General features: G+C 48.3%; 1 protein-coding gene and 1 pseudogene across 2 annotated transcripts; both read right to left on the bottom strand.

Annotated features, from left to right (window-relative positions):
- Nucleotides 1–2,795: 2,795 nt before the first annotated feature.
- On the bottom strand, nt 2,796–4,890 carry LOC118985995 (intraflagellar transport protein 57 homolog; annotated as a pseudogene).
- Nucleotides 4,891–13,934: 9,044 nt separating this feature from the next.
- On the bottom strand, nt 13,935–22,231 carry SNRPB (small nuclear ribonucleoprotein polypeptides B and B1). 2 transcript variants are annotated; one of them, XM_037044303.1, is made up of 7 exons: nt 22,115–22,231; nt 19,698–19,849; nt 17,839–17,950; nt 16,537–16,689; nt 15,902–16,040; nt 15,435–15,560; nt 13,935–14,094 (listed from the first exon to the last, which is right to left on the bottom strand). In XM_037044303.1, the coding sequence occupies exons 1-7, from the start codon at nt 22,115–22,117 to the stop codon at nt 14,057–14,059; spliced, it is 723 nt and encodes a 240-aa protein (XP_036900198.1). In that variant the 5' UTR covers nt 22,118–22,231; the 3' UTR covers nt 13,935–14,056. The 2 variants fall into 2 exon arrangements, with proteins under 2 accessions (XP_036900198.1, XP_036900199.1); XM_037044304.1 differs by having other exon boundaries at nt 13,935–14,266.
- Between the last annotated feature and the right edge of the window lie 163 nt (nt 22,232–22,394).

The raw sequence follows: 22,394 nt of genomic DNA on the forward strand, positions 1-22,394 counted from the left end.
CCCAGGCTCTGAGGATAACTGCGTCAGACATGAAAATCAGTTCCAAAGTGTCCTAGACAGCCAAAGGAATGACAACTAATCACTCTATAATTGAGGAATAGAGTGACAGAATAAAATGGAACCATGATAGTAGAGCTACTAAATTATTAAAATTAAGTGGACTGAAGCATGAGAAAACAATTCGATGCTTGTTTTCATTGATTCTGGGAACGTAAACTTCTGAACTTTCCAGTCCTGCACCAGTACCTGCACGCCCATCGGGTCACTGGGCACCAGCGCCTGGACATCCTTCGAACCCTCAGATGACCATCCGAATGACCTCAGGAGAGATTATCTCATTGTCAGATCACCAGACAGCTGAAGGTTGCCATCTCAGACCACCCCAGGGTCTAAGAATACAGGACTGATTCTTCTCAAGAATGTACTTTTCACTATCAGAACCCTCAGCTTTTTTTCTCCTTCAGAACACTCTGAATGTTCTAGTGTTTCCCGTTGGCAAACCGTAAGGCCCTCAAATAAATCTTTGTTATTTTATTTCTAGGCAAAGCCTCCTGACTCTTTTTGAGTGTGCTTGACACCATTTAAATAATCTGAACAACCACAGCAAAGCAGGATTATCTGCAGTACGCCTCCTGGATACAACCGCAAGTGGGAACAATTGATGTCAGGGGTCCTTGCAAAAAAGGGGTCAGGCAAACACCCGGACAGGTCCAACAGAGGAGCCTTGTGACCAAGGCCTCAGTGACGGCATGTCTCTGGTGACCCTACACAGCATGGGGACAGCTGTCAGAACCCAGAGGAGTGGATGCACTTAATAAAGTCAGACACTTGCGCTGCCTCCGCTCCAGGACCCACTTTCCAAACCCAGATTTTGGATGCTGATCCTCTAAAAGAAGGGCAGCTGGGGGTTTAGAGCAGGCAGGTTGGAGCAGTGGGAAGGGGCACTGGGGGCTGAAGACCACAGGAGGTGATCTCCCCTCTTCATACAAAAGACAGTTCCAGCAGGGGAGACTGAGATGGCCTCCCTTGTGGTAGACCCAGACACCTCATTCTTCCAGCAAACGCCAATTGCCCATCTTCCTCAAGCTCAGCGGTTGCCGGTTCAGCTCCCCAGGCAGCTGACGCTGAGATGGAGTTTAGGGTGCAGGAGGTTGATTGAGAAGTGGCCTGGGGATCATCTCCAACCTCAGACTAAATTCTTGTCCCAGGCTAAGCTCTCATCCCGACCTCAGACTAAGTCCTGCCTGCAGACTGAGCCCTCATCCTGGCTTCAGGCTAAGTCCAGAACCAGACTGAGCTCTACTCCTGATCTCTGATTGAGCCCAGAACCCAGGCTGTGCCCTGATCCCAAAAAGAACCTGATCCCGGCCTGAGCTCTGACCTCACACTGAGCCCTGCTCAGCCTTACTCTGAGTCCTAACCTCAGTCTGACCTCAGTCTGACCCCTGGCTCTAGGCCTTGGCTTGCATCTCTCATCCACATCTAAGCCTCCCAAATGGGGAGCCACACACCCCTCTGGCGTACTTGATGTCACTGGGTAAACACACCTCTCGTGCTGGACCGGGGTTTTGAACTCACCTGCCTCTCCCTTTGAGGTGGTAGGGCAGAAACATGTGCAAAGTGTGATGAACCCTGGGTTCTTCAGCTCTGTCTTGCTGTGGGAGTCTGCGTTCGCAGCCCAGGTCTCCAGGAATAATTGTAAAAGCTGGATCTGAGCAGGGCCCTCTCTTCCACTCACGTGCACTCACGTTTTCCGTGAGCAAAAGGCACTCAGCTACACACCTGCCACCAGAACAGGAGGCAATTGCCGTCGTCCTCAAGCTCAGCTGTCGCAGGTTGAAGTTCACGGGATCTGATTCTGAGATGAAGTTCAGGGTGCAGGACCTTTACTGAGGAACGGCCTAGGGATCAACACCAGAGGAAGCGGGGAAGCAGGGAAAGGGAGGAATCGAACCGTAATGCAGACAGTGACAGCCTTGGCCCACCTCACAGGCAGCACTGGAGCTAGAATGACCCATCAGAATCATCACAGATTGAGCTGGTATGGCCGGACCTGTCTATGCTTGCATCTGTCACTGATTTGCCCCAGAAGGGGCCTGACTTGGGGCAAGATGGCTCTCCGCAGTGAGGCCACCCCTGAAGCTGCTGGCAGCCGAGGGTCCCCTGCAGACAGCAGTCCTAGCAGTTGGGACACCAAGACCGCCATTGAAGGAAGGTCTGGGCAGTGCATCCTCAAGTCCACGGCCCAGCATCCCGTTCAAGCCAAGGACTGAAGAGCAACACTACAAATTCCCTGCGCTCACGGGAGTTTCCTTCCTGCTGGTGCTGACAGATGTTCGGTCACAATATTTTAAAAGCTATAAAAAGTAAAATGAGAAATGAAAGTTAACAAATTCATGAATAAATAAGCAAATTAAATGAGGTGATACATGCCAAAAAAAGTAAATAAAACTGACTGCCACTCGGCGTTCTACAGGTCTGTTAGTTCACCACACTGGCAGTGGCTGCTTTGAGGTCTTTGCTAAGTCTGACGTCTGGGCCCCTCAGAGACTGTGCACTGACTGCCTTTTTTTTTCTTTTTTTTTTTTGAAAGTGAGAATTTTGAATTACTTTATTAAATATTATATTTGTTTTAAAGGCTTTAACCATCCATAAGCATCATGATACATGTGTGTGTGTAAAAATACCCATTGAAGATGTGTTAAGAGGTATAATTGTGTTTTGAAACATGCAACCCAAAGTATGGTTTGGTCTAAAAAGGCCAACTGATGAGCAGCACAGTAAAACAGCATGTTTCAGTAAGAACCCAACGCAGATTCTGGAATGATTGTTGCATGCATGCACCCAGCCATGTTAGACTTCTCCTTCAGTTTTTTTTAAGAGAGGGTAAGGGAGGGAGAAAGAGAGGGCAAGAAACATCAGGGTGTGAGATGGGTTGTTGCCTCTCTCACACCCCCACCCGGGCCGCCACCCCGGCCTGTGCCCTGATCGAGAACCAAACTGGAGGCCCTTTTGGTTCACAGGCCAGTGCCCAACCCACAGAGCCACTAGCCAGGGTTCTCCTTCCGTTTTGACTGGACTAATGTGCTTCCCCTAAGATCGATTCTAATGTTCATCTGAACAGTGTCTTGCTTCAGTGTGGGTGAGCTCCGCTTCTCTTCGCCAAAGGGGCGCCTCAGTCCCACTGCTACCCTCTCTCTTTCGTTTCTTGCTTTACCTTTTCTAGTGCTCGGGTAACCTCAGGACAGCAGACTGGTCCTTGCTGACGGTCACTCTGCCCTTTCATTGCTGGCATCGCTCCCTGGGCTCGGTCAACAGAGCTGGAGCTGCATGATATTCTTGAGCCAGGTGCTCAGGCTGGTTGCCGATGTACTTTTCTTGGCTGCTGGCCTTTTCCAGAGTCCCACTACTTTCGTTGTGGAATTCGTCCAAAGGTCTGCTGGTCTCCTTTGGAGCAGATTCAGCCCCCCTTTTGTGCTGGTGCATTCGGTCCACAAGGACTCTCCAATCTCTGTTGTCTGTCCTGTTTGTGACCTTCAGTTGCGGTAATCCAAGTTCCACTCCTGGACCCCGTTCGGCAGCATCCGCTGTGGGCTCTGACACATCTTTGTGTCTGGCGGATTTGTTCACTTTTCAGCAATAGGTCCGGACTTTCAAAATGTTACGATAAACGGAGTTTCCTTCATTATCTCTCCTTCCCCAAATTCTTCATCCACTTTATCTAACGTTAATGCTGCATCATGTGTAACAGTTTGTTCTGCTACTTTCTCTGTTGGGTACAACAGGTAGTGAACTAAGGCAGGGAGGAGGGAGGCACGTCTTACCCGCTGACTCGGCATCCTGAGCCCAGTCTGATAAGATCGCCGGGTGTCCAAACACCACAAGCAGGGATAGGGCAGGAGAAAGGGAGTCCTTGAGACTCTGTGCTGGGAAAGGGGGACTCTGTGGCAATTTCACTGAGATGAGAGCCTTTACTAGCTGAGAAAGGAAAGCCTTTGTAGCTACAGCCGTACATTATTCCCAAGGTTTAGGAGGGAAAGGAGGAGGAACCTAGGAGTTAACTAAGGTATACAACTCCTGAACCCCAGTAGTCAGTGTGCTCAGATTGGCTAAGTGTCCACTTGTAGCCTCAGCTCAAGTCTAGAGAACAAACTTACCAACAAACTTACTGACAGCTTTTTCCCTTTATACGTAGGGCATTCAGATTAGCTGGGTGCCCGCTTGCAGCTTTGTGCTCTCATAAATAAAGTTGCTGTCTCATTTCCACTACACATGTTGGCTCTTGCTTGACTTCATCTCTTGCAAGAGAGACAAGAACCGAAGAACAAGCTGGGGGGTGGGTCCCCTGACTCAGATCTCTCGCCCATAACACTACCACTGGCGATGCTGGTCTTTTCTGGGTGAAACCAGTGTATTTTAGTGCTTCCTCAGCTACGCAGTCGCGACCATAGCTCACGTGTCTTCCATAACATGACTGTAATTTTGAAGGAGGAAAATCTGCAGTTCTCCCAAATGCTCGTAGTTCAGATAATACATTAGAAATTGCTGCACTAGGGTCATCATACTCCCGAAGCTGCTCAAAGGGACCTCCTGCTTTGTTCATCGACCAAGTAGCTAAAGTGTGAATCGTGCAGAACTGTGTTCACCAGGGCTGGTCGGCAGCACAAATTACTGTCTGCGTGGGAGCTGCAGGTCGTCCTTCCAGAGGAGTTCCTCCTCCTAGTGGAGCAACTTCAGCTTCTCCACCATGTCCTCCACCACCACAAACATGTGCTAGGCTGTGCCGGGCTCTGCTTCAGGACTGACAGGACCCAGACACCCCTCTCCTCCAAACCCAAGGGCATGACCACTGCTGAGGCAGCCACAGAACAGACGGGGAGAGTCCAGCATGGGCTCCAGCCCACAGATTTTGGCACCTGCACTGCTGCAGCAAAGACTGCTGCCACTGGTGACCGGTGACCAAGCAACCTGTCGCCGGGGAAACGGACTGCTTTCTTTCTGGTTTGTGTTTGTGTGTTCCACTTTATGTTGAAGACTCAATATTTTATATCCCATATCGTTGCAATGCCAAATTCTAATCCCCCAGGAGGAATAATTGTTATTGTTGTTTGTTACTTTGTTTATGTCCTGGATTTGCTTGCCTGGATGAATTCTGTGGAGTCTATTTCCCTGGCATCCCTGTGGTGTCTACTTTGAGGGTTTTGTTCGTTTGATTGTTTTTTATTCTTTTTTTAAATTTTATTTATTTATCTTTAGAGAGGAAGGGAAGGAGAGAAGGAGAGAAATATCAATGTATGGTTGCCACTCATGAGTACCCTGCTGGGAACTGGCCTGCAACCCAGGCATGTGCCTGAGTTGCAGAAGGTCCTTTTCTGACTGGGAATCAAACCACAATCGTGTGGTCCGCAGGCCCGCACTCAGTCCACTGAGCTACACCAGCCAGGGCTGTTTTTTGATTCTTGTTTTTAATTTTAAGCCTGATTTCCTAGAGGTCACCCCTGGGTTGGCACGTGATTAGTCAGAGGTAGCACTGAAGTGCCTTGAGACAGTACGGCTTCCATCTTTTGCTGATGGATCTGTGGGCCGTTTCAGGAATACATTCAAAGTTCAGGCAACTTACAAGTGGGACTTGCCTTTTACATTCTGTGTTTGCAAGACCTCACGTTCGGCCAGAGAAGAGGAGCTGGCTGATGTCCTCTCTGGTCTCTCCTTCAGTGGTTCTCAGCCTTGGGCATGAGCGCAGCCTTCCAGACCAGCAGAAATCAGTGGGATCTTATGGAGACCTCCCTTGTTGGGCTTCCAGCTGGTCCACCTGTCTTTTGCTTCCCCGGGTCAGTATGGAGACCCTAGGCTGGCCATGCCAGTGGGCTTCTCTGATTGTTTGTCACCGATACACTGATATTGCTGTTGTTTTCGCCATCACACCCGTGCTACCAAACTTGAGAGGCAGGCCACTTGGGGTGCTCTATTCAAGGACAAGACGTGGTTGTTGCAAGGTAGTTTTAGTCACGTGCAGCAAGTAAAGGACACAGGGCATTCTGATCCAAAGCTCTGACTCCCGGAAAAGAGGCTTAGCCACTGCTCATACACACTATTCGGTTAATTATACATTGATTTCTTCTCTGCAGTTGGTGACATTTATCCTGTTGGGTTCCTGTCAAACTCATCCTGTTTATAGATGGTCTGCAAAACACTCTGCTACATTTTAACATTTGGAAAGAACAACATTTAGTAATAACATTTAGAATTGCCCAGCCCTTGGAGACCCGAGTCCTGTCCAACACCTGAGCACCCGATCTTTCGCACTCATCTCCGATGAAGTCGGTCCAGTCCTCAGCAGAGCGGAGTCCCCATGGCGGCCTTGCCCTGGCAGAACTACAGAGGTCAGTGGGGGTGGAGGGGGCCCCACTCTGGGCTGCCGTGCCACGGATCTCCACAGTCCCTAGTTTTCTTAAATAAATGAGTCTCGGTGTGTGGTGCCTAACTTAATACATCCCCAAATGAATACCTCATTCCTGTCCCCTTCCACGGTAAATAGAAACTCCTTCCTTCCAGCTGCTAAAGACAGAAAACCTTGACATTATTCTTTATGCTAGTTTTTCTCCCACCTCATTAAATCCAACTGCAGATCCTGTCAGTTGTACCTTCGGAAGGTCCCCAGAGTCCGTCGGCCTCAGCGCCACCACTGCCCGCACCCAGCCCACCACTGCCTTCTGCCTGTATCATCACAGTAGCCTCCTCCCTCCTCCTCCCCTCTGTCCCTTCTCCTCTAGGCCACCGGAAGGCATCTTTGAAAACCTAAGTCACGTCGTGTCATTCCTTTGCTCAAATCCCCTCCATGGGCAGGCACTCCATGTCACTCGGAGCAAAAGCAAGTGTCCCTCAGGGCACCCCAGCTGCCTGTCACCCCCTTTCGTGCCCGCTTATGAGAGAGAGTGACCGACTCCGTCAGGTCCACTCATGAGACAGACACCACGTGGTAATTAATCTGCACAGAGCAAGGTTAATATAAAGAATTACTGGCCGTGATGAGGGGTTGGAGTCGTGCAATGTTTGCTAGTAAGACATAAAGAGAACTCTGAAGAAGGTAGGAGTTCATATTTAGGGAGCAGCTGCTATCCCTGGGGCTGAGACAGAGAACCCAGGCAAGAGCCCACTCGCCACTCCCCGGCCCAGTTCACAGACAGGCCTTGCTGGCGAGGGTGTGCTGTGCCTCGAAGGAAGGACGGAGCAGTCACCGTGGTGTCTCACCAGTGGAAGTTGCTGGAAATGTACCCTCTAGATTGCCAGGGAATGCCATTCACAGTGAGGCATCTCCCCAGAGGAATCATCACAAAACCACCCAAGACACATGTGCAGGAGGGGGCGCCGCTGGTCGCTGGGTGCTGATGGCCACTGTGCATGGTAGGACCGGGTGCTAAGGCGGCCATCGCCCCTGCAGAAGCCCCCAGGGCTGCAGAGACTACGCAGCAGTGCGGGCTGCAGAAGCTTGCTGAGAGCACAGCGGAACCAGAAAAGAAAGCCTTCTCTCTTTCAATGTCTCTCCCGCGCCCTCTACAGACGAACCTTAACGTAGTGCCATGGGCAAAAAATATTTTGAGTCTAGCTACAGAGCAGACACAGAAGGGAGGGTTTGGAGCTGAAATGCAACAAATGGGTACTTGGCACTATGACCTAGATTTTCTCTGAAAAATGAAGTGTGCTCCCACCTCAGTGCCTTTGCAAGTGCTGTGCCCTCTGCCTGGGACTCTTTTTCTCCATCCCCAATTATTTCTGCATGGTTTGAAGCAGTAGGTTTCTACTCAAATTGCTCTTTATCAGGAGGTCCTTTTCTGACTGCTCTAATTAAACAGCACTCAGAGCACTTAGCATCTCCCTTTTCCTGATTTGCTTCTCTCTACAGCAATTATCACTATTTAATATAATGTATTTACATGTTTATTATTGGTTGTCCATCTCCCCCTTCTAGAATGTAAGCTCATCAAATACAGAGAATTTTACCTTGTGTACTCCTGTATACCCAGCAGAGTTGACTAAAATGCCTGGCTGGTGTGGCTCAGCAGATTGAGTGTGGGTGTGTGAACCAAAGGGTCACAGGTTCGATTCCCAGTCAGGGCACATGCCTGGGTTGTGGGCCAGGTCCCAATAGGGATGCATGAGAGGCAACCACGTGTTAATGTTTCATTCCCTCTCTTTCTCCCTCCCTGGCCCCTCTCTAAAATTAAATAAAATCTTTTTTTAAAAAACAGTGCCTGGTACACAGTATAAATCAATTGAATGAATAAAGAAAGAGGAGGGAAACACTAGTCAGAGTCTCACCACCTAGACGTTGCCACAGTTAGCATGGTGGTAAATTTCCTTTTTGATATTCCCCAATGAGGATTTTTAAAAATTTTATAGGGCTTCACATACATACAGAAATGTGTTAATATCAAAAGAGAGCAGCTTGCTGAATTTTTGCAAGCTGAATCCACTGGGTAACTAGCACATGACCAAGAAATAGAATGTTACCAATAACCTAAAAACTCCCTTTGTGCCTGCGCCCAAGAAAACCATTATGCCAAATAGGAAATCAGCCTGAGTGCTTTGTGAGTGGAATTGCACAGTACGTATTCTGCATCCAGTCTTGGGCTCCGCCACTTGACGTTCTGTGGAGAGGACTCATCCCACTGCCGCGTGTTACTGAGATCTCTCACGCTGTTGGGTGTCCAGTGTCCAATGTCCCAGTGTAGATGTGCTGCCTGTCCACTTTACTGTTGATGGACATCTGGGGAGTCTCCAGTTTGGAGCAACTCTGAGTCAGATTGCTGTATACAGGGTTATGCATGTCCGTTTGTGAACACACGTCAGCCTTTGTTAGGCATATGTCCACACGTGGAGTTGCTGCGTGCAACAGGATGTGCGCAAGTTCAGTGTCAGCAGCCACCCTCCCCACCCTGCTCCCCGGGGGTGTTCTCTTTCCTTCGAGTCAGCTGGCACCCCTGACACACATGTGCAAAGTCCCTGGGACCGTGCGTGGCCCTCAGTATGAGGTGCTCTGGAACTGGGCATGTGCGTACCTTCTTTGACCCCACACAAACACTAAACCTGGTGCACTGCAAAGAAACAAAGACAAATACGTCGGATTATATTGAGAGTGGCTCAAATCCATACCTATAGATATCACTCCTGAAAAAAAAATACATTCTCAAGCCATACTCAAAAGCGAAAATTCTCTTTTCAAAGTCAGAATTGAAAGACCTAAGAACAACAATAATGGCAAATGTTTACTGACAGCATCCTCCGTGCTAACCTTATTGTGTATAGTACTTTATTAGCGTTTCAATGCGATGTGGTTCTATTGGCTGTGATAAAAAGTCTGACTTCATTTTGTTCGTTTGTTTTATTTGACAGTTTTCAAGCCCACAGGAGAGCCTGGGGGCTCCCTCCCAGCACCGACCTACAGACAGTTTAAGCTGCCCTTGCCCTCGCCCTCTTGTAGGGCCCTCACCACAGGCCTGTGCCCTGAGCACCTTGTAGAGGGCCAGTCACCCCTCGCTCTCCCAAGCCCCCTTCAGACTTGCTTAGGACCCTGCCCTGCTCGCCACAGAAAGCCTCATTGTGCCAGTAATTAATCTTTTTCTGCCCTCCGACCTATGCGTCAGCTGTCCAATCTGAATCTGGTGGAGGAGTCCATTGTCCTCCCAAGAGGCAAGGAGACACACCCTCATTTTATAGATGAGGGAACTGGAGCTCAGTAAAGTTATCACTCACTCACTCAATGTGTTGTTTGCACAGGACGATGGAAAAGATGGACAAATCCCTGCCCGCGTTAGAGTGCGGGAAGTAGTCCACAGAGAAATGCAAATGAATTGCTTTCAGATATATGGAAACATAACTAGCATCCCTTAAAACCAAATCAATACATATTAAAGCAAGATTTTTTAAAATGTATCAGGTCAAACGAGATCTAATGATGCCACAATGCACTGTGTTGGCAAGGATGTGACAAACAGGCGCCCTAGTGCTGTTTATGGAGTGATGTCATGCAACTGGAGGGCTGTTTGATACATCCATTAACGTTTTAAATGTGACCTCCTTCTTCCTCAGAAACTCTACTTTTATGAATTTATACACCGCTAAAGAGGGGCAGGGCTCAACACCTCCTTAAATAATGTGTATTTTATTTCTGCATAGGTCCTTATAGAACAAAGCACAAAGTGAGGAAGAAAAAAACCAATCTGTAATCCTAACACCCACGCAGAAGCCCTTCTGTCCAGTTTTCGGCTCCCTCTGACAGAGCAATGCTGCCTCCTAGTGGACTTATCTTTTTTAACTGCATTCATAATTTCACCATTTCCTATTTTTAAAATGTACTTAATTTTTTAAACTAAGTAATGCATTCATATGGCTCAATATTTTTTAAGACTTTATTTTTTTATTTTTAGAGAGAGGGAAAGAGAGGGGGAAAAGAGAGGGAGAGAAACATTGATGTGCAAGAGAAACATTGATAGGTTGCCTCTTGTGCACCCGCAACCAGGATCCTGGTCTACAAACCAGGTATGTGCCCTGACTAGGAATCGAACCAGTGACCCTGCCATTTGCTAGATGATGCCCAGCCTACTGAACCACACCAGCCCGGGCATGACTTCATATTTTTAAAGTTCTAAATGGTATACAATGGTAATTCTCCCTTTCATTCCTGCTTCCCTCAAACTAGGTTTCTTTCCCCACAGGCAACAATACTGGCCAATTCCTTGTGTGTATTTTATGCATACACCAGAATTCAGTCAGTGAGTTTTCTTCTTTCTAGTGCCTGCCTCTGAATTATAAATAGAGCTCCTAAAAACTTAGAAAAATCCAAAGAAAAAATATTTCTACAGTCTGACTTGTAATCAAGAAAAATCAAAGATAATATGAATTCCCTAAATCAGAACGACTGAGTTGTTACTCTCACTAGATACACACTAGTAATCGTTATGACATGTACTAAGATTTTTAAAAATCCCCCAAATTTTTAACACAATACACAAAAGAAAGATAACATTTTTAAATCCTTCCTTTGGAAAAAAAAAATAACACAATGATATACATCACTTTCAGCTGTCAAACAGAAAAGTAATGGTCTTCTTAATGACAATTATCAATTCTGAGGAGCATGTTATAAAAAGTATAGTTGTGTGTTTTGTAATAGGGCAAATCAACTCAAGTTTTAAGAAAGTTCATTAACATACATTCTTCCACTAAGAAATCCCTTTCTTAGTGATCTAAATATAGAATAATCTCTATGCAAAAATGTGGTCATCACCTTATTTGTGAGTGAAAGAACTAATCTAGTCCTGGCTGGTGTAGCTCAGTGGATTGAGTGTGGGCCTGCGAACCAGAGAATCGAGGTTCGATTCCCAGTCAGGGCACATGCCTGGGTTACAGGCCAGTTCCCAGCGGGGGACGCATGAGAAGCAACGGTACATTCATATTTCTCTCCCACTCCTTCCCTTCCCCTCTAAAGATAAATAAATAAAATCTAAAAAAAAAAAAAACTAATCTAAATGTCCAACTACACTGCAGGGGTGTCAAACTCATTTTCACCAGGGGCCACATCAGCCTTGCGGTTGCTTTCAAAGGGCCAAACGTAGTTTTAGGACTGTATAAATGTAACTACTCCTTAACTAGGGGCCAGGGGCTTGGCACTGCCACCGGGTACAAACAAGGTGCCAGGCCGGATACAACGAGGTGAAGGGCCGGGTTCGGCCGCAGGCCGTGTGTTTGCCACCTGTGAACTACAGAGGATTAGTTAAGTAAGCAGTGGTATGTCCACTTGGTGAACTTGTTTGCAGGGAACTGGGAGATGTTTTTGAAGTTAAACAAAAGTTGAGTATATAGTTAAGATCATTCCATTGAACGTCTGGGGTGTTGGGACTCAGTATTTTCTTTCCATTTTCATTCCTTTTTTTAAAGATTTTATTTTAGAGAAAGGGGAAGAGAAGGTGAAACAGGGAAACATCAATGTGTGAGAGATACACTCACCAGTTTGCCTCTCGTTGTCTCTCGCTCACCAACTGAGGACCTGGCCCCCAACCCAGGCATGTGCCCTGACTGGTAACGGAATTCGCAGGCTGGCACTCAATCCACTGAGCCACACCAGCCAGGGCTCCACCATCACTCCTTTGTGAGCACTTAGATAGTATTTTGCCCCGGCTGGTGTGGCTCAGTGGATAGTAAAGTATTTTTATAGAAACAGCAGAGTACATAAACTGAAACAGCACACACGAGTCTCACCACGCAGAATTCAGACTTAAATCCAGCAGCAAACCTAGTGCCTTTACTGTTAGCTCATTTGGTCGTCACAGCCACAGACCAATTTACTGACCAAACTAACACTGTAGTATAGCTTATGTGAAAACTAGACTGGAGTCAAGTCTAGAAGTCAGTCAATGCACATCAGGAACCTTCACCCAAACCCCTCACCTCCAGGACTTAGGAGCTATCTTCAAGTCACAGTGGGAATGTCCAGATGCCTGATGGCAGACTTCCCTTTTCTTCTCTTGGTCAGTGGTTCTCCAGAGCCGGTGAGATGATTTTCCTGTGCAGGGCTGTATGCACAGAACTGCACGCTTCACTGTTTGAATCCATTTTCAAGTTTTGAACATCCGGGACTTTTACCCTGCTCACCACCAGGCGCTGTCTGTTCCCCCTTTGACTTATGCTTGTTATTTGCATATTGAGTCCCTACCTTTCCCGCCCCCAAGGTTGGAGTACAAAACCCTTTTGGGACACACCTGGCAGAGGGTTGCCTCAGCCCTGCTTTGCAGTGGGTGCTGCTCAGGGTGCAGGTTCCTGGACACTGAGCCCACTACTGACACGTGACGAGTGGCCACGCTCACCTCCCTGGTGTCCTCCTCCCCGGCCTCCTCTGTGGGGAATATCCTTCCCAGGACGAAAAGCCTTGGTAAACTCTTAGTGAAAAACTTTTGAGGTCACATTCCACATTAATCAGCCACTTTAATTCGACCACTAGAACTCAGCGGTATTCAGTGTACTTAGTGTTGCACAGTTACCAACTCAAGTTCAAAACTTTCCATCACAAGTGCACAACTCATATCCACTGAGCAATCACCTCCATTTCCTCCAGCCCTGTGCCCCGGCAAGATCTGATCAGCTTTCTGTCTCTTTGATTTTACCTAGTCTATATTATTTCATATAAAAGGCATCAATCACAAATCAATTACATGTTCGGTGCCTGGCTTCTTTTGCTTAGCACATTTTCAAGGTCAGTCCAAGTGCTAATATGTATCAATACTACATCCCTCCAAAGGCTGAGTAACATTCCATTGGTGTACCCCACATTTTGTCTACCCATCTATCCCAATGGGCAGTTGGATCGTCCCCACCCTTTATTATGCAAAACACTACCACAAACATTCATGTACGAGTTTCCGTGTACACATGCATTTTTATTTGTTGGGTATATACCCAGGAGTAGAATTGCTAGATCACACAGCAATCGTTTAACTCTTTAAAAACCCACCCAAGTTTTCCAGAGTGGCTGCCCCACTTTACCCTCCCACTAGTAACACACAGGGTTTGTTTTCCCAGAGTTGCCAACACTCCCCTTTCCCCACCAAAGCCTCCCCCCCAACCCATGAAGGGGCATCAGGGAGCTGTCCTGACAGTGCCTTCCAAGGAGGCCACCCCAATCCCCACCCTCACCGACAGTGCACAAAGTGTTTACTCAACTGGTATTTGCCAGTTAGATGGGTTACAACATCTCATTGTAGTTCAGTTCTGTCATTCTCTTGGTATGAGTTTGTACACATCTCTGCCAATGTGTAGAAAAACATTTTATAAGGGAAGCAGCTAAGATTAGAGCTAATTTTCCCAACGTACCCCTTCTCGACTCAATTAAACACTGATTTTTATCAAGGATTTTTCCAAAATTGAACAGAAACATCAGGTGCATCCACAAGAGGCTATTAAGAGTTTATTATAAATTTGTTTCACAAGCCACAAGGAAATACAAGGACTATGTACAGTCTTTCGGGAAACAGGCAGGGAGCTGAGGAGGGCCAGGCTGAGTCTAGGGCCTTGGTGGGTGCATTCCCGGGGGAGGGGGCCCTGTAAGGGAAACCAGACAATCCGTAAGAAGTCAGACTTGCAGAATAACGGTGAGACTCCAGAACAACGGCACAACAAACAAACGGGTCTGTGGTAACGTGGCCCCGGGGGCCCGGGCCCGGGCCTCTGTGGAGCTACTTTCATAACTCTGTGACCAAGGGTCAAAGGAGGCCTGAAGTAAGAGTAAGAAGTTTAGTCAGCGCCTGATCTGCAACGCAAACCCCCACCCGTCCCAGCCTCCCGCTCCCTGCAGTATCGATCCATCACAGGGGACACAGCGTGCTGACTAGAGACTCATTTGGGGCTGACTAGGCTCCTACTTGGGCTATAAAAGCCCAAAGCAGAAAGCCCAGACCAGAGACACAGGAGTCACTGAGTGTGGCTGCGGGACATCTTAGAAGCCACTACGGCTTGGTAAGAACACTGGCCTGGGAGTCCGGACACTGAGCTCTCACTGGGACTGTTTCCTTGTCTGTAAAATGAGGGCTGATCTATGCCAGCATTTCTTAAACTGGAGTTAAAGAGAGCCCTGGCTGGTATGGCTCAGTGGATTGAGCACCAGCCTGCCAACCAAAGGGTCGCTGGTTCGATTCCCAGTCGGGGCTGTGGGCCAAGGCCCCTGGGAGAGGCGCACAAGAGGCAACCACACATTGATGCTTCTCTTCCTTTCTCCCTCCCTTCCCCTGTCTAAAAATAAGTAAATAAAATCTTAAAAAAAGAAAAGATATACAGTGGTATCTCCATACTTGTCATTAATTCATTCCAGAACTCATGACGAGTGCTGAAACTGACACACACCGAACAATGAAGTACTTTCTCTGGCGGTGCAGCGCCATGCCTCACACAAGTTTTAGCACGTGTGACAAGTCCTAAGCAAGGGCCAAGTGTTAAAACACTTTTCCTCCCTCAAAGTGCAGTGAGTACAGGGTCTGACGAGTTCTGAGGCCGATGAGTACCGAGGTACGACTGTATATGCTGAACAGCGCAGCCAAGCCCAGAACCCTCTCCTACTTACTAGACACTATCAAACCAAAGAGTGTAAGACAAGTCCATGACCTTTCCTGGGAACCCTGGGAATGCATGACTTCACATGCCCTGAGAACCTGCCTTGGACATTGAGAAGTACCTGGGTACAGGGCTGGTTCTAAGCAGGACTTAGGTCAATTTAAGAAATGCTGTTCCCTCTTTCCTTTCTGGACGAAGTTATCTGCTAAAAGTTCACTTCCCTGGGCTTAAGGCCTGAAGGCCCAGAGGCTATGGTCAAAATCTAATCTTCCCTCCACTTCCCATCTCAACAGGGCTCTAGGAAGGAAGTCAAAGTGACTGCTGTGGGCACTTACCTCGCATTCCTGGGGGAGGGGGCCGCATTCCTGGAGGGGGCATGCCCATGGGAGTTCCTCGTCCAGGGGGAATCCCCATTGGGGGACCCATGGGAGGCCTCATACCCGGAGGTGGGCCCATCATGCCTGCAAGAGAAAAGCCCCCAAAATACAGCTCAAGTGTCTGTCAAAAAGTCAAAAGCAGAAAACACACCAAGCTGCCCACCAAGTTCTGAGACAGATGGACCATCCCACGCCCCCAGGAAGCCTGAGCAAACAGGGAGTAAGCCGGGGACGTAAGCCAAAGATGTGGGGCTCCCAGGGGCTCCTGTTCCACGGTTGGTCAGTAAGGCTGGATAGGCTGGATTTCAGAGTAATCCTGCTTAACTACAAAAACTCATCATCAGTTTCAGTCAAGGCGTGTCTCATCATAAATCCAGCTCAGGATCTTTTCTCAATTAGCAATGGTCTCTTTATGGGCTTCTCACCTGGAGGGGGTGCCCCTCGGCCTATTGGTGGGGGAGGACCCCCACGGCCCGGTGGGTACTGGGTTGGGGCCCCAGCAATACTGGCTGTGGCAGCAGCCGCAGCAGCCGCAACGGTGCCTCTTCCCTGCGGGGTCATCACCTAGGAGGACACAGGAAGAGAATTACGCAGAATAGTACATTCTATGCAGCTTCCCACTCTCCCCGCAACTCAGGAGAGAACAGCAAACACCAAATCTCCTAAGCTACAACTCATGGCTTCAGACTTCCCACTCCAAACCATCTTGCGGAGAAGATCAAGTTTAAATGCCCAATTCCAATCTTCTAGCCTGAGCAGAGGATACCCAATGCAAACTGCAGATAAGAGAGTATATTTCAAATGTTATCACAGAAGCACTCTGCTCTCATACAGACAACTAATACACCTTTCAAGCATCCCTTCACTTCAATACCACTGATATCATTCACAATGACAAGTTTTCCGTTCTGACTGATTCCAGGGACAATACACAAAGCCCCGTGCATGAAATACAGATGGTCTGACAGCCACGGGTTGGTCACTGAACTCTTCCCAGATGTGGGTCTTCCCTCTATCCTTTATTTTAACCAGTAGACACTGGTGCCCTTCAACAACTCACCTGTTGGGATGGCCCGCCAACCCCACGAACTGGCCCAGCAAGCCCTGCAGGAGCCTGGGGCATGGGGACACCGGCCGGGATTCCTCTGCCTGCAGCTCTGCCGATCCCAGGGCCCCCAGCAGCTCCAGCGAGTGGCACTCGGGCAATGCCAGTCTGGAAAATGAAGGAACGTGCTGAAATGCTTGTGTCCTAGAGAATCACACATATACTCTGGAATGCCATTGCCTGGAGAGCCCCTCAGACTTCCGGGGTACCGAAACAACTCTTCACCTGCGCATGATAACCCCATCACTCCTTCACCTGAGACCGTAGGCCTAGCTGTCACCCCTGCAGCGAGCTAGAACAGCCTAAGGGTAACTTTAGAGAAACACGCCACAACACAACCACCTACAAACTCCTGTGAAAATTAAATCAAATTCAGAAGGGTGCAGTAGTCAAGAACACTTGACAATCTGGGGACTGTTTCCTCAACTGCAAATGATAGAGCAACAACAAAACCGGTCGTGGTCATGACGGTGTACGATGGCTGCACTGGAGTAATGAATTCCACTGGAAGTAAATATCAAGAGCTATGAATATGCTTGGACCCAAAAAATATGGTAACATCCCCTGCAGACATTTATATTGGAAAAAGCTGCAACTGCAGTCCAAAAATCAGGAAATGACTATGATAAACTACTTTGTATTCACTTAAGAGACAATTGTAGTCATTTCATTAACATGACCTGTAGCAAGCAGAAAAATGTTTACATTAAGTGAAAAAGCCGAACTAAATATTACACGCATATTATGTGTTAAATACTAAACAATACGTATGTGGAGTGAAAAAGGGAAAACGAACTGGTTAAACCCCCAAAGCCTGCCCCATTCCTAAACGCACCGACAGGATGGCATTTACGGATCCAAGAAAGTACTGGGATCAAGCGCCCGTGTCATCCCCTGCGAGCTATGACACCCTGAGCAAGTTACTAAAACCCAGCTTTCATTTATAAAGTAGGAGTAATTTATCTCAAAAAACGATTACAAGGATTAAATAAAACACTCAGTGTGCCCCGGCTGTGTGGCTCAGTGGACCGCTCAGGACACTCGCCCAGACTGCGGGCCAGGTCCCCAGTTCGTTGTGCGTGAGAGGCAACCAATCACTGTATCTCTTGCACATCAATGTTCCTCTCCCACTCTTCCACGCTCCCTTCCCATCTCTCTAAAAATAAGTGAGTAAAATCTTCAAAAGAAAAAGCTTAAGTGCTTGGCACACAGCATGAGCGCAATGACGGCCCCGCCCTGGCGCCCGCTCCAACTCACATCTTTGGGGGGAGGCCCCTCCACGGTCATGGAGACCAGGTTCTCCCCTCGAAGCAGCACCAGACCAAGGACCCTCTTCTCTTCTCTCTCTGCTTGTTTTGAGTTCTTTGGCCTGCAGACAGGTTTAGAGGAAGAAGCAAAAAAGCAAAGCAAGTTTTAGAAAGAGGGTCAAGTTCATGTTTACCTACCCAAAGGCCTCCAAGAGTTGTTTTACACTCTTTCTCCTGACAATCGGCACATGAGCTTTCCCTAAGACAGCTCCTCCAGACAGTCCTCACAGGCTGACTCTGTAACCCAAAGTGGTCGTCTCCCGTGCCAGGAGGACGCGCAGAACAAGAGACAAGAGTCTAGAAAGCCCAGCCCGGCTCAATGTCACTCAGCAGCAACCATCGAGTTACCCTTCCAGTCTTCTCCGCTATCACTCTGTTCCCTCCCTTTGGCTTAAGGTCTTGCCAGTGTCAGAAGGCAGCCAAAACAGTTCCTCAGGTCAACTGAATCCCACTCACCCCACTCACCAGTGGGCCTATCACTCCGTCCCCCGCTTCACACCAGAAATAGAAACCATAAAGGAAAAGCAAGAGTTAACTACACAGGAATTACACCTCTGTCCTCACAGCACAGAAACAAAGATCTCCTAACAGCCACCGCCATAAAAGGATGAACAAAATAAGAGTGTGAACTGGAAAAATGAACTACAACAAGATAGGGGAAAAGAAGAAAAACCCAAAACCAGTACACTAAAAGAAAAAAGAACACACCTGTATGTAAAAACGAACTTAAAGGTTTCATTTTAAAGCTATTTTATATTAAAGTAACAGTGACTTTCTGTGGGTGGACATTTTTTCCCCTTTTTTGTTTATCTGTGTTTTAATTTTTAAATGTAAGTACATACTGCCCTTTCACAATCTTTAAAAAACCCTTCTAGGCTTCTTAATTTTTTTCACTTATTTTTCTGTATTTTTTAAAAGTATTTTCTAGTAAACACTTTCTTATCACCAGTATAAGTTAGTTTCATTTCTAACACAAAGACAACCGTCTGGAACAGCTCTACCCTGCTCCGCCGCCCCGCCGCACTGTGTGTCCTGTGCTTCTCAACCTCCTGCCACAAAGAAACCAAGAGCCCCAGAGGGAGCCAAGGGAATTCACAGCTGCTGACGATGTAACGTGCAATGCACACGGCAAAAGACAGCTGGATGAGCATGGAAATCACTTAACCTCTTTGGGCCCCGCGATGCCTTAAATGTAAAAATAGGACAAAAAAACTAGACCACATAGTTTAGTAGGCCAGAAACTTAAGACCTGGGAGTCTTAACATAAGGGAGTGATCCAATATCTTGTGGAACTGTGGGGAAGTAGAAGACAAGTCCAACTGTTTCTATGAATGCCAAGAAAAATCACTGGCCCCAAACCCACAGAGGGAGCTGAGCACTTACCCTGAAGAGGGTCAGAGGCTTCTTAAAGCAGTTTCAGACCAGGCTGCAATGGGAGAGCCCTCTAGGCTACAGCTTTACAAATAGGCAATGAGGCCAGAAAATCAAGCTCTCCCCCCTCACACACCTGTGGGGAAAACAGGAGAGCCCTTTACCCCAGTACCCGGGGGCACAAGGATGAAAGAGAAACAAAAAGCCTAACAGCCCTCCTTACAACTTGTAATGCGCTAGAACTACAGAGCGAGGCTTGCTGGGCTAAGGAAAGAGATTTCTTAAGAGTCCAATGTCACCATTTCAATCTGCCCTCTAGAACAGGGAGAGCAAACCGACAAGAAGCAGCCACCCACGTCACCACCTATCACTCGGACCACCCACCCGATCTACTCCTCCTCCCCATCCAAATCCCTCCCCACACAGCCCACTCCTCACTTGATCTTCCTGAATTCGTCACAATCACACAGGATCAAATTCATATGCTTGTCGAAAGCCTTGAAGGTGCCAATGAAGATACGACCGTCTTGCAGGATGCACCTCATCCTGTAGTCGATGTGCTGCAGCATCTTGCTGCTCTTGCCCACAGTCTGCAAGGAGAAATCAGCAGGGAGGAGATTCAGCTCTATGGGAACCACGTACCCTCGTCCTTCCTAAAAACTTCTGCTGTGGCCTTCTTTCCCATGTGTCTGTCTGTCTCAGCACAGCCCGTCCTTTTCCCAGGAATTCTGCCATGTCAGCCTGTGTTCAGCCCTGACCTCCGCCCACTACTGTTTCCCCCGCTTTCCCTTCAAATAATTGCACGTTACAACTGCCTTTGTTTAGGGTGGGTACATTTCAGGGGTGAGCTTGTAGGGTATCTCCAAACTAATCCAACCCATTCCTAGCAGAGATCAGCCAGCTGCCACTGTGAAGATTACCAGTGTGACCCTGGTGCTGTACGACACCCACACCTCATTAAAGGGACTGAGTAAAGGAGCTGGGATGGGACTAGCACTAAAAACCCAACCAATCAGAAGCTGATCAGAAAGGAGCTGATTGCCCTGGAGGTGAACATGGAGTCCCCCAGCGGAGAATTGGGGAGTGCCTCCAAGGCTGCCTTTGGGAGGGAAACTTGCTTGTGGCCAGGGTGCTCATTGGTCTGAACACACAATGATCTTTAAGAATAGATGACTTAATATATTTCTTAATTAACCCAAGCACCTTTTCTGCTTTATAGTCTGGCTTGCAATGTATCTTTGCTAAAACAGACTATGGAAAACAAACTATAAAGACAGCACAGTGTGAACTGTCGGGTGCCCTGAGCAGTTATATTTCTCTGTAGAAATCAATGATCTAGCATTTGACCTGTGTATCAGCCTCCCATCAATTTGATTGGCACTGGACAGTCTTAATTCCTCCAAGAGCCTTCTATGGGCCAGACCTGTGTGTGGTGTTCATCTGTGAGCTTGGACAAGGACAGGTTACTGAACATCCACATGTGTGAATCAGAACCTTGAACTGCACCCCAGAGACCCAGGTTATGGGGGATGGCTCTTTTAACTGCCTTGTTATCAATCACACAGCTCCCAGCCACACACACCTCAACCTTAGGGGAACGTTTTTTGGTCCACCCTGTAAATAGCCGACCCTTACCGGGTGGTTCACTGTATACCAGGCACTGTGACAAACACTGTATATCTCATTTCATCCTCAAAATCAGCTCCATTATTTTTGCTGTTTTACAGATGAGGCCACTGAAGCTGGGAGACCTGAAGTAGCTTGCCCTGTCTCGGGGTCAGGAAGCTGTGTTGGAACCTAATCAGCCTGAATCCAGTGCCTACTCTTCTAACCAACTCCCCAAACAATACCTGACCTGGTTGCCCTTTCACTTCACCCAGCGCATAGCACCTACAGAACAAAGTGACCTTTCTAAACTCAAAGTCCATGTCATTTTGCAGGTTGAAATCCTTCAAGGACATGCCTCCTCACCAGCACGATTAAGGAGCACGTAAGGCATTTAGCAATCAGGCTCCTGCCAATTCTTCCCATCTCGTCTTCCACCTCTTCCTCCCGGTCCCCATCCAGTAACTTCACTGGCTCTAGTTACTAAGTGATCTGGATTGAGCCATCCTAGGGGATGCACTGCTTTGCTCTCGCATCCTTCAGATCTGTTAATATCCCCTCCCAGGAGTATCCTCTACTCCTAAAAGCATTCTTACCCCGCCTCCCTCCGCACCATGACTTTTACTTAATGCTGAATTACAACCCTGAATTATGTCCCCAATTAGAAAGTGAACTCGGTGAAGAAAGGACCCATTTCGTAGGGTAGCCCCAATTCCTGAAGTCAGATGTATCCATGCTGAAGAAGTAAGTTCAACTCTTCCTCCTAACAGTCTCATTCGCCCTCCCGCTCCCTCCCCCCCCCCCCACCTACCAGACCCAAAAATACTCTCCGGTTTTGGCTAGAAGCCCTTCCACCTCTTGCCCCATGTCCTTCTTAGGCACTCACCCCCCTCCCTAGTCCTCCTGCGGCTCTGGTGCCTGCTCTCAAAATACAGACACACATTTCTTCTGCAAAAGTTTACTTAGTGACTACAGGATCCCAAGTACTGCGACAAGATCAGAGAGGAGACCCACGGTTCTACCCTCGCCCCCACCGAGGGACCGGGACCTCCGTCCCGCAGTTCCAGCTTCCCCCTCCCCCAACCCGCCGAACAGCAAAGGTCCGGGTCTTTCGCGCCGGGACTGAGTGGCCGCGGTCCCGGCCTTCACCGCAATGAGCGGCCAACCACGGCTTCCTCCTCAATCGGTCGCGGCCGCTCCCTCCACAACAGACCCGGAAGCGCCCGCGCCGCCAGCCTGTATCTCCTCACCATGGTGGCGGTTTTGATGCCTCCGATTCCCGCCGGATTCGCCTCCGCTTAGGCCTAGTCGCCCTCCTGCAGCCCGCTTCCCGCCACTGTTGCCGGAAGTGCGGGTGCAGGCAAAATGGTGTCGGGTGGAATCTACTTCCGGTCCCAGAGCCGGCCAGGGAACTTGTAACCCAATGTGCTCAAAGTGGGGCGGGGCTTGGGGGAGGAGGGAGTTAAGTCAAATTTAACTTCAAGTTGCTCTTCACTCCCACCGTCCTCTAGCCCGTTCCCGGCCCCCACC

The sequence above is a fragment of the Sturnira hondurensis genome, unplaced genomic scaffold, assembly GCF_014824575.4.
Source record: "Sturnira hondurensis isolate 20B ecotype Veracruz unplaced genomic scaffold, ASM1482457v3 Scaffold0004136, whole genome shotgun sequence".
Lineage (NCBI taxonomy): Eukaryota > Metazoa > Chordata > Mammalia > Chiroptera > Phyllostomidae > Sturnira > Sturnira hondurensis.

Coding starts and splice junctions, on each gene's coding strand:
- SNRPB (XM_037044303.1), bottom strand. Junction 17,951..19,697: donor GACGAATTCAGGAAGATCAA/GTGAGGAGTGGG, acceptor ACCTGTCTGCAG/GCCAAAGAACTCAAAACAAG. Junction 16,690..17,838: donor AGGGGCCTCCCCCCAAAGAT/GTGAGTTGGAGC, acceptor TTCATTTTCCAG/ACTGGCATTGCCCGAGTGCC.